The sequence below is a fragment of the Gopherus flavomarginatus genome, chromosome 2 (assembly GCF_025201925.1).
Source record: "Gopherus flavomarginatus isolate rGopFla2 chromosome 2, rGopFla2.mat.asm, whole genome shotgun sequence".
NCBI lineage: Eukaryota > Metazoa > Chordata > Testudines > Testudinidae > Gopherus > Gopherus flavomarginatus.
The window spans coordinates 3,813,037-3,825,604 of NC_066618.1; the positions used below are offsets into that span (position 1 = coordinate 3,813,037).

The 12,568-nt window shown below is 53.8% G+C and overlaps 1 protein-coding gene across 6 annotated transcripts in view; it reads right to left on the reverse strand.

Annotated features, from left to right (window-relative positions):
• Positions 1-2,909: 2,909 nt before the first annotated feature.
• The window catches only part of DHX30 (DExH-box helicase 30), a 41,122-nt gene continuing 31,463 nt past the window's right edge, over positions 2,910-12,568 (reverse strand). For 5 of the 6 annotated variants that reach the window (XM_050942445.1, XM_050942447.1, XM_050942446.1 and 2 more), the window contains exons 11-20: positions 11,408-11,512; positions 9,687-9,862; positions 7,746-7,952; positions 7,075-7,156; positions 6,313-6,506; positions 6,079-6,238; positions 5,469-5,626; positions 4,732-4,835; positions 4,312-4,451; positions 2,910-3,238 (exon numbers count right to left, since the gene is read on the reverse strand). In XM_050942445.1, the coding sequence (XP_050798402.1) occupies positions 3,003-3,238; positions 4,312-4,451; positions 4,732-4,835; positions 5,469-5,626; positions 6,079-6,238; positions 6,313-6,506; positions 7,075-7,156; positions 7,746-7,952; positions 9,687-9,862; positions 11,408-11,512 (1,562 nt within the window). In that variant the 3' untranslated portion in view covers positions 2,910-3,002. Of the gene's footprint in view, positions 3,239-4,311; positions 4,452-4,727; positions 4,836-5,468; positions 5,627-6,078; positions 6,239-6,312; positions 6,507-7,074; positions 7,157-7,745; positions 7,953-9,686; positions 9,863-11,407; positions 11,513-12,568 lie in introns of all 6 variants that reach the window. The other variant, XM_050942442.1, reaches the window with a different exon arrangement.

Here is a 12,568-nt window from a genome sequence, read left to right on the forward strand (position 1 = left end):
TGGCCTTTAGCTGTCCCTGTCAGCTTTCTGTACTGTGCTAGCATTCTGACTAGGGGCCCTTCTGCAGCTCTTGCATTGTGCATGGTCAAGGATTGCAATCAGTTAACAGGCTGAAATTGCTGGTAGGGCCCAGTAAACAGCCGAGGAGCAAACTCCTCTGGCCATTCAACAGGCTCATTCCTGGCTGTGGCAAGGCTGTGACTGAAATCTCTTCCTTAGGTCCTTACACTGTCCAACTTGCTTGCAGAGCAGGAACACTGTTGGCAACACATGCTAGCTGGGGTTGTAAGTCATGGCTCAGGCAAGTGTCTACCACTTTGAAGGCCTACAGCAGTTTGACTCCACCTTGTTCTTAAACCTCCTGTTCTGCAAGTGCAACTTCTAATTACGGAATTGCCTTTATGCCTCCTCTGCACCTGGACCCCTTAGGCTGGGAGGGCCAGGTGAGGTGTGGCTCAGCTGAACATGGTAAAACAATGGCCTGAGGCTGCATTGTCTGTGTGAAAACTGGAAATGAATCAGGAATAAGGGAGGTGAGTGCTGTCACTCAGAATTTAAGCCCAGAAAGGACCCACCAGATCATCTAGTCTGATGCCCTATGTAGCACAGGCCATCCCTAGCTACCAGGCCCAGCAACTGAAATTACGGTGAGATGTTACAATGCATCAGGGCCCCTGCAATCCCACACTACAAGTATTCGTACCTCTCTCAAAACTACCTGCTACCCTGGAAATCAGGTTGAGACCACAAGCCACCCCGAGCTCTGTAACCTTTTGGCAATAGGGTACTGGCTCCATTCACACACACGTGCTCTTGCTCAAACACCAGGCCTGCAGCACAGATAGGCAAAGCTCCCATTAAATCACAGTGCTGAGCCTCTTTCCTCCCATTGTCACTGATGCAGCAAAAGAAAAGAACATGGGGCAGGCATAGCCTAGGCTGTCTGGCTGCAGGCTGTCGCAAGAGAACAATCAGCTTTGGATACAGTGGTTAATAAAGGACAGAACCGGTCACTACTCTATCCCTTTTTATTGTCTTTAATCTACTGTTGTAAAAAGATCCAGTATCACATGACAGCCACTGAAGATCCCAATATCACACTGTTCTGAACCATTTAGACAATAGCTTAGGGTTTTTACCTGCTGGAAGGGAAAATCCACACTGTTTATTGTACAGACTGAACGTAAAACACTGCTCAAATCATTGTGACAACCTCTCAAGCAAGTGAAATGCAGATGAAAAGTTTTGCACGACTGCCTACAGGCTCCAGGACCCCCAGGCTGCCTAGGACAGCCCCTCCCTCAGGTGCAGTTCTGAACAACTGCTACTCAAAGAGGCTGAAGCCAAAGTAACCTCTACCTGGAGCTCACTGCCAACAATGACATCTGGTCCCTTGTAGACACCCCCCATGAGCTTTCCCACCCTCTGCCCCTGTGCTTCAGCCCATAGCTAGAGCAGAGCGATTCCATCTTCACTACACCAGGTGGAGTACTTCAGTTACAATAGCCAGGGGCTGCTTCATGTCTTTGCTACAGTTAGAGCCCAGTGAAAGCACTGAAGGCCAGGACAGGCTAGTTTTCGCTCCTGTAGTTAATCCATACACAGAAAGCTGCTGGCTCCCATGTGGGAGGATGGAGCTCCTAGTAGCTTCTCATTAAAAGGGTAACAGGGGACCCAGTGACAATACTGTGCCCCATACATAAACTAGACTGTGCCAGGTCAGGAATGGTTCCCACCTCTTTCCATCACACAAGTGCCTCTGCCAGTCTCCTCTTAGCTACAAAGAGCAGTAGAAATAAAAACAAATCACAAGTCCAGTGACCACCTTTCATTTCCCTGCTGGGCAAATCAGCAGTAGCACTGCCTGTACTAGCCCACGGGCACCTGCCATGTTATGATACAGGATTTTTGCCTGCACCTCATAACAGACACAGCATCTGCAGTGCAACTGTTCAGTGCCTGCTCAGCTGTGGCACTCTCCAGCCACCCGTCTCTCGTACTTTACAGACATTAGTGAATTTATCCTCACAACAGCCCTGTGAGGTAGGTTGCGATCTTCATCAACAGCCAGAGACCGGAGACAGAGCTGGGATCAGAGCTCTCGCCTCAGAACGTTGTGCGTTAGTCACAGAACCCTCCTGGGCGCAGGTCATAGAAAAACAGGGAACAGCATTACTCAAGGAGACAGGCTGCCAGAACCAGTGGCCTCTGCAATCGCTTTATGGGTTGCATAGGTTACAGGGAGCTGGCCGCCTTGACAGAGGGAGAACAAGAAATTAAAAAAATAAAAAGCAAAAAAGGACAAAAATACAGGCAGATAGAAACTACACGACATCTCACACTCCTAATGCCAACACTGAGCTTGATTTGTGCAGCAGGAAAGCGCCTCTAGCTGCCACAGGCTCAGAGATGCCCTCTGCATGGAATGTCGGGTCCAGCCCCTTCCAGGGCTCGCTCTCCCTCTTGCCTCTTCAGACCGGGCTCAGCAAGTGGAAAATTAAGACGACAAACCACCACCCTGCAGCAGAGCTGCCAGCTCCACTCTGGCTGGCCCCAACCCTCAGTGCAGGCACAGCTATGAGCTGAAAGTCCATCTTCCTCCTAAGCTGAGAGCAGCTCTCAAACTGGGGAGAGCTGCTCTGGGCACACCCCGCAGGGTGGAGGTGACGGAAACGTTGCAGGAGTCAGCGGTGTCAATCGCTTTCCAGTTCAGGGTCTACAACGACCTTTGGAAGAGAGGAAGTGGCTTTCCATTGAACTCGGGGGCGTCAGCACTTCCAGTCCATTCTCTGTGTCTCAGCAGCGGCCGACGCCAGGGCTACGCTGGTTCCTCCTACACGATGACCATGCCCGGAGCCAACAGCAGGAGATTCTGACAACACTGATCTTCTAGGATGGAGAGAGATGACTTCACAAGGGATAAATAGAACTTTATTTAAATAAACATTTGTGAACACCTTTATACAAATTACAAGTCCCCATGCTCAATCCTCCACCTCTGTCTAGGCGCCAAAGCTGCCAGGAGGTCCCTTGAGCAGATCCACCAGAATGTCGAGCAGCTGGCTGTGTTGATGGTGCAGGTCCCCCGGGATGGCAGACATTTCGTAACACAGGCAGGTCTCCACCATCTTGGAGAGCGACACACGGAAATCACGCAAGAGGCGGATCGTGTACGAGTCTCCTTCCAGTACCAGAAGGTCACTGTCAGTCAGAGAGACTGTCGCCCGCCAGCCATCGTCTTGGGGGAAAAGAAAGGAGCAGTTGAGTGGAGTTAACCAGCAGGATGGAGCTGACTGGGCCCAGCATGTCACAATGCACTTCAGCCTTTCCCCTGCCGCTGGAGCAGGAGGACTTGGTGCAGACCCACGCCCTGCCCTCTGTTTGCCAAAGTCTGGGATCCCCTCTGCACGCTGTGCTCTCACCTGCTAGAGCACTCAGGCTCCTCCACACATTTTGGGAAGGAGCAGCTCGAGGTCTGTGCACACGTGACAGGAGGACAGGGAGAAGCAGCTCACCAGGGCCCAGCACATCGCTGATGGCTTTACCCTCACCTCACTCCAGGCTGCTGCCTTGGGAGAGGGACTGGGAAAAGCCACAATAGCCATGAACAGGAAGTTACGTTCCCACGGATGTACAGACCCTGGGGCCTGCTGAGGTATTGTTTACATCTGAAGTGATAAAGCTGCATCTCCCTGGGGAGGAGAAATTGTTCCTCAGCTCCAGCCCCCACCTCACTCACCAAGTGACAAAGTTTAGGCTAGAAGCCACGGTCCGCCTCTTGCTGGTGTATCCACACAAGTCAGGCCCTTGAGCTGTGGGGAACTGGGACCAGCTTGTGAAGCATTAGCTGCCGAGCATGAGATTTCATAAATACCTGCTTGTTCAGACACTGTCGGGGTCTGGTAGCCCTTCCCGCCTCAGGCTCTAAGCCAGCCAGAAGGGAATGGTCCAAAAGCCACAGTGTATCCATCTTATCAGCATCCAGCCCAAAGCAAGAGTTCTACCATGCAGGTGGCAGAGGACACAGACCTGGGAGCATGCAGGGGACGGCTGGGAGCATGGGCTCCAGCAGCTGGATGGAACGGGCACACCGGTTCATAGGTAAGTAACCACTGACCCCGTAGTGCTCGAAGGGGTCTCTCTGCCAGCAGCTACTGGGGAGAGGTGGCATAGGAGCAAGGGCTCCTGCTCGGACAAATGCCTCAGTTTACACCCCTCGGCGGCCACAGGCAGGGACTGAGCAGAGGTGGGAAGGCAGCGCTGGGGAGTAGCATGAGCGGGAGAGCTGGGGAAACCAGCTGTAGCACCCACCTCGGACATGGATATCAGTGTCAGTCATTAGCAGCACAGCCAGCGGATGGACCTGGGAGGAGTCCCGCACAAACACCCCGCCGTTGGACTTCACCGCCATGAAGTAAGTCAGCCAGCGGCTGTACAGCTTAGAGGCCTCCCTGGTCAGGAAAAGCAGGGGGTTACTGCGGACACATGCAGGTACCTGCTACCAGCCCACCCCACCCTTGCCACTTACAACATGCCAGGCACAGCCCAGAGCGAAGGGCCCTGTCCAAAGGGCAAGGCCAGGCAGCCCTGGAACAGCGGAGCTCCTCTTCCCACCTAGGAGGAGGTTCCAGCCCTGCTGTCCAGGAGCTCACTCCCTTCCCCACGGTGCTGGCCTCAGCATGCACCAGGACCCTCTGCCCCCGTGTTCACACCCTCACATCTGCCACTTGCCTGTTGATGGTCGACTTGTGAAGCAGGACGGTGCCAGCCTTTGTCCGATAGGAGTAACTGTTGGGCTTGAACTTTCCCTGCCGGGTCACTTTGCCTTGTCTCACCTGGGAACAGGAAAGGCATCTCAGCAAGCAGCAGAGTCCGTTCACACATAGGCCTGCCAGGTGCTGCTGGAATCCAGGGCAACTAGCAAGATCTGAGCAGGGGTTTCCCTCCTGGCCACCTTGAGTGGCTGTGGCAGCCTTGCCCTCTCCCTGCTGCTGGCAGGTGACGGCTGTGGGCAGGAAGAAGTGATGGCCAGCCATGGCTGCTGCAAAGCACGTCACCGGAGGCAGAGGATTGGGGAGCCCAACTGGGGAGGAATTGTCCATCGCCTCAATGAGCAGTGGCTGGATGAGCACAGGCCTGTGTTTGAGACCAGACGGCTTGGCTGGTTTGGCAGTGGGAGAGATCTGGGGGGGTGGGGTGATTATGTCACATGGGATGGGGCGCAGGCAATTTGCTTGCCCTACCAACAGACACATGAGCACAGAGCCCCAGTGGAAGGAGAGTGATCCCAGAACAGCCCCACACCTCCACCCTCTCACACACTAGGCAAATGGACAACGTCCAGGGAGCCAGGAGAGAGTGTGCAGTGGGACCACAATGCCCAGGAGTGCTGGCAGCCTGCTGAGCCCCAGGCCTGGGGCAGCCACAGAGGAAGGGAGAGAGCTCCCGTCACCTGGGGGGGCTCCTACCTGGATGAGGTTGGGGTAAAGGCCGGCCATGAGGACGCCTTTCACCAGCTCCTCCTCCTCGCTGTATTGGTTGCAGGCCGCAGAGGGCATGGTGCAGTCTGAGGGCGCTGACACCAGGAAGGTTTCGTAGATGTTCTCGGAGAACTGCTTGACAAGGCCTGTGGGGAGGAGCCAGGGCAGGCATGAGCATCTGGCTCTCAGCACAGGAGCCGCTGCCCACCCCTTCGTAAGCCCCAGCTCACAGCCTGTACCCAGAGAGCTGCCAGCTTGTTCCCCACTCAGGTGCTTCACCACGGACCCTTTGCTCCCTTCCCTCAGTGGGATGGGCACCCATGGTCAGACAGAAGACTGACTCCCGCTAAGCACCCACACCTGTCTAGGTCACGCGAGGCCGATTCACTCACTGTCACAGGCAAATGCCTGGCCTGAGGCTCTCTGTCAGTTCCTGTGCAGAAGGGCAGGAGGCCCAGCTGTGCAGTCACTTGAAGGTCAGGGCTCGCCCATGAGGGATTTGCCCAGAGTCCCACCCCCATTACAGCCAAGCTCTCACCCCTTGGGCCTGGGACACACAGCACTTGCTCCTGCGGTGGGAGGGGCCTGCGGGACTCACCGTTGATGAAGCGCAGGCTGGGGGCGTAGAGGAAGTAGTCCTGCAGGTAGTTATCTCTGGCCCGGCTGTCTCTGCGCCTCAGCACCTCCTCCCAGCCCGCCACAGCCCTGACAAAGGCCAGGTGATCGCTCCCGCTCTCTCTGCTCAGAATGGCCTTCGCCTAGAGCAAGGAAGCTGAGTTAGATGAGCAACAACCCTTCTCGCCCCCTCCCTGCCCCAGCCGGCAGCCCTCACCTTATCCACCTCTGCTCGGTTCTGAAGGCTGCTGCTGAAGGGGTCCCGAGTGAGGCAGGAGACGATGATGAGCAGCGGATGAAGGCAGCGATAGATGGATGCCAAGACAATGGCTTTGGCCAGCCGAGGGTCTGTGGAGATTTGGGCCAGGCGTTTGCCCAGCGTGGTGAGGGCTTCCCGCTGATCCAACACTCCTGCAAGAGAACGCCGCCATGGGCACATCCATCAGCCTCCCCGCGGCACCGGAAAGGGGAGGCCACTGGTTTCAGACTTGATGCCGCTCAGCAGGCAGGGCAAGTACCCTGCTGAGTGCAGCAACCTGACGCAGGAGCCTGGGGTGCCATCCAATGAGTCACCTCCAGGATGGGCACGGCCCCCTGGGTTCCAGCCACGAACCTTCAGGACCACATTGCCCTGAGGGAGTCACTGAGCCCCCAGCAGCTTCGGACCTCTTAAGAAAGAGTGAAAGGGCTGCAAGATGTCCACATGGTCAGCTGAGCACCCAGCTGTAACTCCTGAAACCACTGCTCTCCTCCCTCTCTTTTCACCTACCCCAATAAGCAAAGCAGTGCACGAAATCCAGAGTTAGACCAGCACAAGCTAAGTGACTATGGCTGGAATGGTCCCAGCTACTCCCTGCTCTGATCGAGGGCTCAGATCCCACTCCAGCCCGGAGCAAGAAGATCCCGTCCCAAGCCCAGCATCTTAGATCTGTACTGGAGCTGTGGCTCCTCTCCCCTTCCACGTTCAGAGTTAGCTCACCAATTTCCTGCAGGAGGATCACTGCTTCATCCACAGCTTTGATGTCAGGGCTATCCAGAGCCTTGGAGAGGAATTCAACTGCCTGCAACACACACACAGAGCCAACATGAGACTCCCCCAGCTCAGGAGCGACTCTGACCCACGCAGAAGAATTCTCCACCCTGCCCAGAAATGGCTGCTCTACATCGAAACACTGGAATGTCATTTTCTCCTTTGCTTACCTGCACGGAGCTGAGTTCAGTGCTCTGCATTACTGCATGGCGCCACGTATGCCGGGCACTAACCCTGGCTAATCTGCACATTTCCCTCCTGGGGGCTCCCTGCATTAACACTACTGGCTAGGGCAGGAAGAGATGCGAAAACTGTAGCTTGCTGAAATTATATGGGGAATGTAGGGCAGCAAAGTGAAATTATCAGTGCTCAGGCAAACACGATCTTTAATGAGTATCCATGGACAAGACCACAGGGCCCCCTAAGCATGGCGCCGGCACACAGGTCAGTACCAACCCTCGGGGAACATCCTACCTACTTATCCGCACCTCCTGCAGCACCCTGGCTTTCCCCCGTTTACTACCTGCAGACGTGAGCTCAAAACCACTGACTGGAAGGGACATGGAGCAGGCACAGAGTTCTGCCAGCACTGTCTCCTCCTAGCCGTGTGCTACACCTACCGTCTTCTCTGGCATGTGGATCTTGGCCTGCACCACCAGGTTCTCCAGGGGAGTGCGCAGGATTTCAGGGACCTGGAAAGTGGGCATTTTGTCCAGGCGGCTGTGAGGGAAGAGGTGATAGGCAAAGCCCGACTGGCAGCGGCCAGCACGCCCTCGCCTCTGCACGACGTTAGACTTTGACACCCACACCGTTTCCAGGCAGGAGACCTGGGGGAAGAGGAGTGTTAGAGGCAAGTGCTCCTGCTTAGATTTAGTTTGTTTCACTAAGCTCCCCCTCTAGCCCAGAGACCTGAGGAACCCCTGCCCCAAGGGCTTTCCATGACACCTAGCACAGACCTAGCTGGCAAGCTGCTTCTCTAGTGTGCAGCAGCTGGGGAGCTCTCCCCATTCTCCTCAGTTCTGGGCCAGTTAGTGACACACACACACCCCTTTTGGGGCCAAGTGTTTTGCAAACAACCTGCTACAGGGACTACAGACAAAGGGTAAATGTACCCACCACCGAGATGCAACTGCCTCCGGGGTTGAACACCTAGTCAGGAGCAGCAATGAAGAATGCTGCAGCAAGCGACAGGGGAAGCTAGGTGTGTCGAGACTTACAGTGGGATTTGGAGGAGGGGAGAGCTGGATAAAATAATCCTTAGTTGATTGCAGAATGGGCAAGGGCCTTGCTTGTACATTTCATACAAACTCTGGCATCTCAGACACACACAACCCTCCAGTATTGTGGAAAGAACCATGGGACCTTTACCTTCCACTAAGGCAACCTTCCAGAGTTGGACAGAAGGGAGCTTGATTTCACATGTCTGCCAAACAGCAGCAACAAACACACAGGCTATCCCACCAGTCGAACCCCAGTTGTTCAGGTTGTACGGCCCTGCTGCAATGGCAGCAGCCAACAAGCTGGATATGCATGCGAGCCAGCTGTGCACAGCTTAGCACCTGCCTTCCTTCTTCAGGCTTCTCTCTCTCATCTGTCTGAGCTGAAGGGAAACGCCAAGTTTGGTGCCATCTGCTGGACAAAGTCTGCACACTCCGCCCCAATACTCAGCACATCCTTCAGCTCAGAGATTCTCAAGCGAGGCCACCACGACTTCTGGAGGGACCAGGCTGTCAATAGTATATTTTAACTGTCATAACTGAGACCACCGTGAATTTGCTTCAGCGTGGTAGCCGTGTTAGTCTGTGTCAGCAAAAAGAACAGGAGGACTTGTGATACCCTAGAGACTAACAAATGTATTTGAACGTAAGCTTTTGTGGGCTACAGCCCACGTTTTCAGACGCTATGGCCACACATGCAGCCACAGCACAAATTCATTTGAGACCCAGCACGCTGCCTCGCTGAATGCTGCTGGCTCGAGAGAGAGGGGCTCCGGGCCTGGGCACAGTGCTATGCTGATGAAGAACCCACTTTAAATCCTATTCAGTCTCTCTTGATGTCTGGGGAATCAGGAGCACAGCAGGCACTGCCTCATGCCACTATTCAACAGTACTCGCTCCGCTGGTGGAGCAACAGCCAGCTGGGTTTGGCTACTAGGAAGTGACTGATTGGCGTCTGTTAGGGAGGGCTGTAAGGCAGGGAGATCTACAGAGGGTGGCACACAGACAGCAGGATTTGTTCAGGGGTGGGATTCCCGATGAACACTGGGGCAGGCTGTGCACTGGGAGGGAGCTGGCTCACACAACCAATGCTCCCTGCACACTCACTCACAATGGCCTGTGCCTGAGAAGGATTTTTTGGTTTTGACCTGCCTCTGAGACGGGGGGGAGGGGGGTGGATTATCCCTGCTCTGCAGAGATCACATGCAAAGTGAATCAGCAATTCCAGTCCCGAGCACCAAGGAGTTAATGGCAGGCAGGGGGCATCTCAACTGCTGCTTTAAGAATCACGCATCAGCTGCAGCTTGTTCCAGGAATGCACACGGGGCAAGAAAGAGCTAGCACCTTAGTTTTGAGGTCATAGCGCTCCTCCTTGTGAGTGCCGCTGTCCACCACGTGCACGATGTCATTGATGGTGATGGAGGTCTCAGCAATGTTGGTAGCCAGGACGATCTTTCTCACTCCAGGCGGGGGCCGCTGGAAGATGTTCTGCTGGTCCATCATGGGGATGTTGGAGTGCACTGGCATGAGAAAATGCAGAGTTAGCCCTGCCCAGCCCACCAGCACCAGTCAGGGAGGTGGTCAGGTCTACTCAGCCCTCCAGAACTCTCTCTATACTGCTTATGCTCTTCCTTCACGTAGGCCCCTTCTCTCAGCCCCTTGCGAGAGGCTGGGGTTAGTCACTGCCGTCACATGCAAAGAAAGTTGTTTCTAACGTTGGCATTACCGTGACCAATGGTTCTCCCAAGTTTACTCATCAGACTCACCCGTTTCCTCCAATAATCCCAAAACCAACCTTTGGAAGGGTCGAGCACAGTAAAATTAAACAGCAGATGGCAAAATACTCCAGGTGCTGCATATAGGAAGGGCTCATTTCAACCTCTGTGACCTAAAAAAAAATCAGCAGCACCTGGAGATCTAGGAATTTCCTGCCAGGCAGAAGTTCCCTAGGTCAGTGGTTTTCAACCTGTGGTCCGTGGACCCCTGGGGGTCTGCAGACTATGTCTAAGATTTCCAAAGGGCTCGATACCTCCATCTGAAATTTTTAGGGGTCCGCAAATGAAAAATGGTTAAAAACCACTGCCCTAGATCAAACAGAGCACACCTGGACTTTCCCAAGGACTCCTAGCTGTAGGAGATGTAGTACCTATTTCCCACCCACAGGTGGAGACATTCCATTCTGCATGGTTCTTGCATTTCCACTTTTTAAAGAGGACACCACTTTTCCCACCCTGCTCTTCCACCTGGCCCCGCGTAGGGGATTGGGTCTGGCTCAGCTATGATGTAATGCCACCTGACCAGCAGAGGCTGCAGCCAAAGACCTGTAACTCCATCCCACACATTTCCTCTTATGGCTCAGGGACCTGGGGAAATTCCTGACAGCAGATGGGCTTGCATGCTGAGGGCCCCAAAGAACAGCAGGTAAGTGGAGCAATTGGCCCAGAAATAAACAAGCATATTTCAGAGGAGAGCAGCTCCTGCTCACACAACCCAGCATGCCACAGCCTGGTTATGGAGCATGGCCATTTGGTGTCTGGTGGGAAGGCACCAGATACGAAGCACTATTTTACAAAAATGTTTTAAAACATCCCATTGGGATAAGAATGAAATTACACGCGCAGTGCAAAGCTGCATCTGGAATTAGGAATCTCACACACCCAGCCCTCACTCTGCCCAATTCCCTGGCCCCAGCAGAGCTCTGTGCTGGCTCCAGCTTACAGCAGATGATTCAGGGGTCCTGGAATTCATAGGTGGAGATTCCCCTGGCTACGCCATTTAGGAGCTCAGCATATATTTACAGTGAACATGGCATTTGGTGGGCTCCATGATGGCAGATGGAGTGAGTTTGTTCCTCTCATGTCCCCCAGGTCTCAGCAGCAGCCAGACCAGCATGGCCTGGGCAATCCACCCCAAATGCATAGTTAGGTGACAGAGTTACCAGTGTGTCTGACGCATCCAAACTTATTCTGCGTCAGACGGCACCAGCTGGAAGTGTTATCTCAAATACTATGTTTCAGCCCCACCCATTGCTCCCTCTCCCCCCAAGCACTGGAGAGCCACCTCACCTGGTAAGACAAGGTACCGGCTGTTCTGAGAGCCGAGTGTTTCCAGCAGGCGCTGCTGCACTCCTTTGATCTCCTGCCAGCCAGGAAGGAAACAGAGGATCCCGCCTGCAAAGGATCAAGAGCAGAACAGGCAACACAGAGATGCATGGGGCTCTTTTCCAAGCTGCAGACACCATGACTCTTACCTCTGTGCCAGGTCTCCCATACTCCAAGAAGTCCTGGAGAAGCCCAATATTTTCCCGTCTAGACCCAGAAACATGAACATGAGACTAACAGGTTACCAAGTCTGTGGTACCGACCTATCAGGACTGATCACCACTAAAACCTGTCAGACATGTCCATACAGATCACAGACAAACAGCACCGTGCGAGCCACTCTTTCAGCCGGGGGATCCCGGGGAGTTACAAAATCAAATCAAGAGAGAGAATGTAGTGGGTGATTTAATACATGACAGCCTGTCAGAGCACTTAGACACAGTATAACCAACTCTTTCATGGTGGCTAGCTCATGGGATATTCTGCCACTGAGACAGACATCAGCACCAGGTGTCCTCGGATCCCAGCTCAGTGTCATGAGAGGAAATGAAGCTTATTGGCTTTGAAACAGCCAGACTAAAAGCATAGTTTTGAAACCAGCCTTCATCCTTCCTGGGGAGATGAAGCATTCTACGCAGTTTACTGGGGGGAGCTCAACCTTAAAAAAAATAATCAGAGATCCTGTCTGCTCTGTGGGAACATAAGATCCCTGGACACTGGTACAAATGAAGCTGCTGCACTTCGTCCTAGGAGTGGCTGCATTTCAGTGGTACAGTGTGTCTATGTCTCTGAAGCCCGATAATCCATGTTGAAAAATGCCATGCAAGTCAAATAGTATTTGCCAACACAATAACCACCGCTCTACCCATGCCCCAGGAGATTCAAGCAAGTAAGGTCACTGCTCTCCTGAACATGACGCACTGTGCATTCGTATAACGGGTTACTTTACCCCCAAGAGACAGATGTGCCAACTGATTTATGGCTCCTGATGCGATCTCAAGAGAGTTGGGAAGGTCACCCCCTTTTTATTATATGGCAACGCTTTACACACAAATCCACTTGCTTGGCTCACTCTTGTTCTGACTCTGCGATATGCAGACCCAAACGTTACCAGTGAGTGCATCC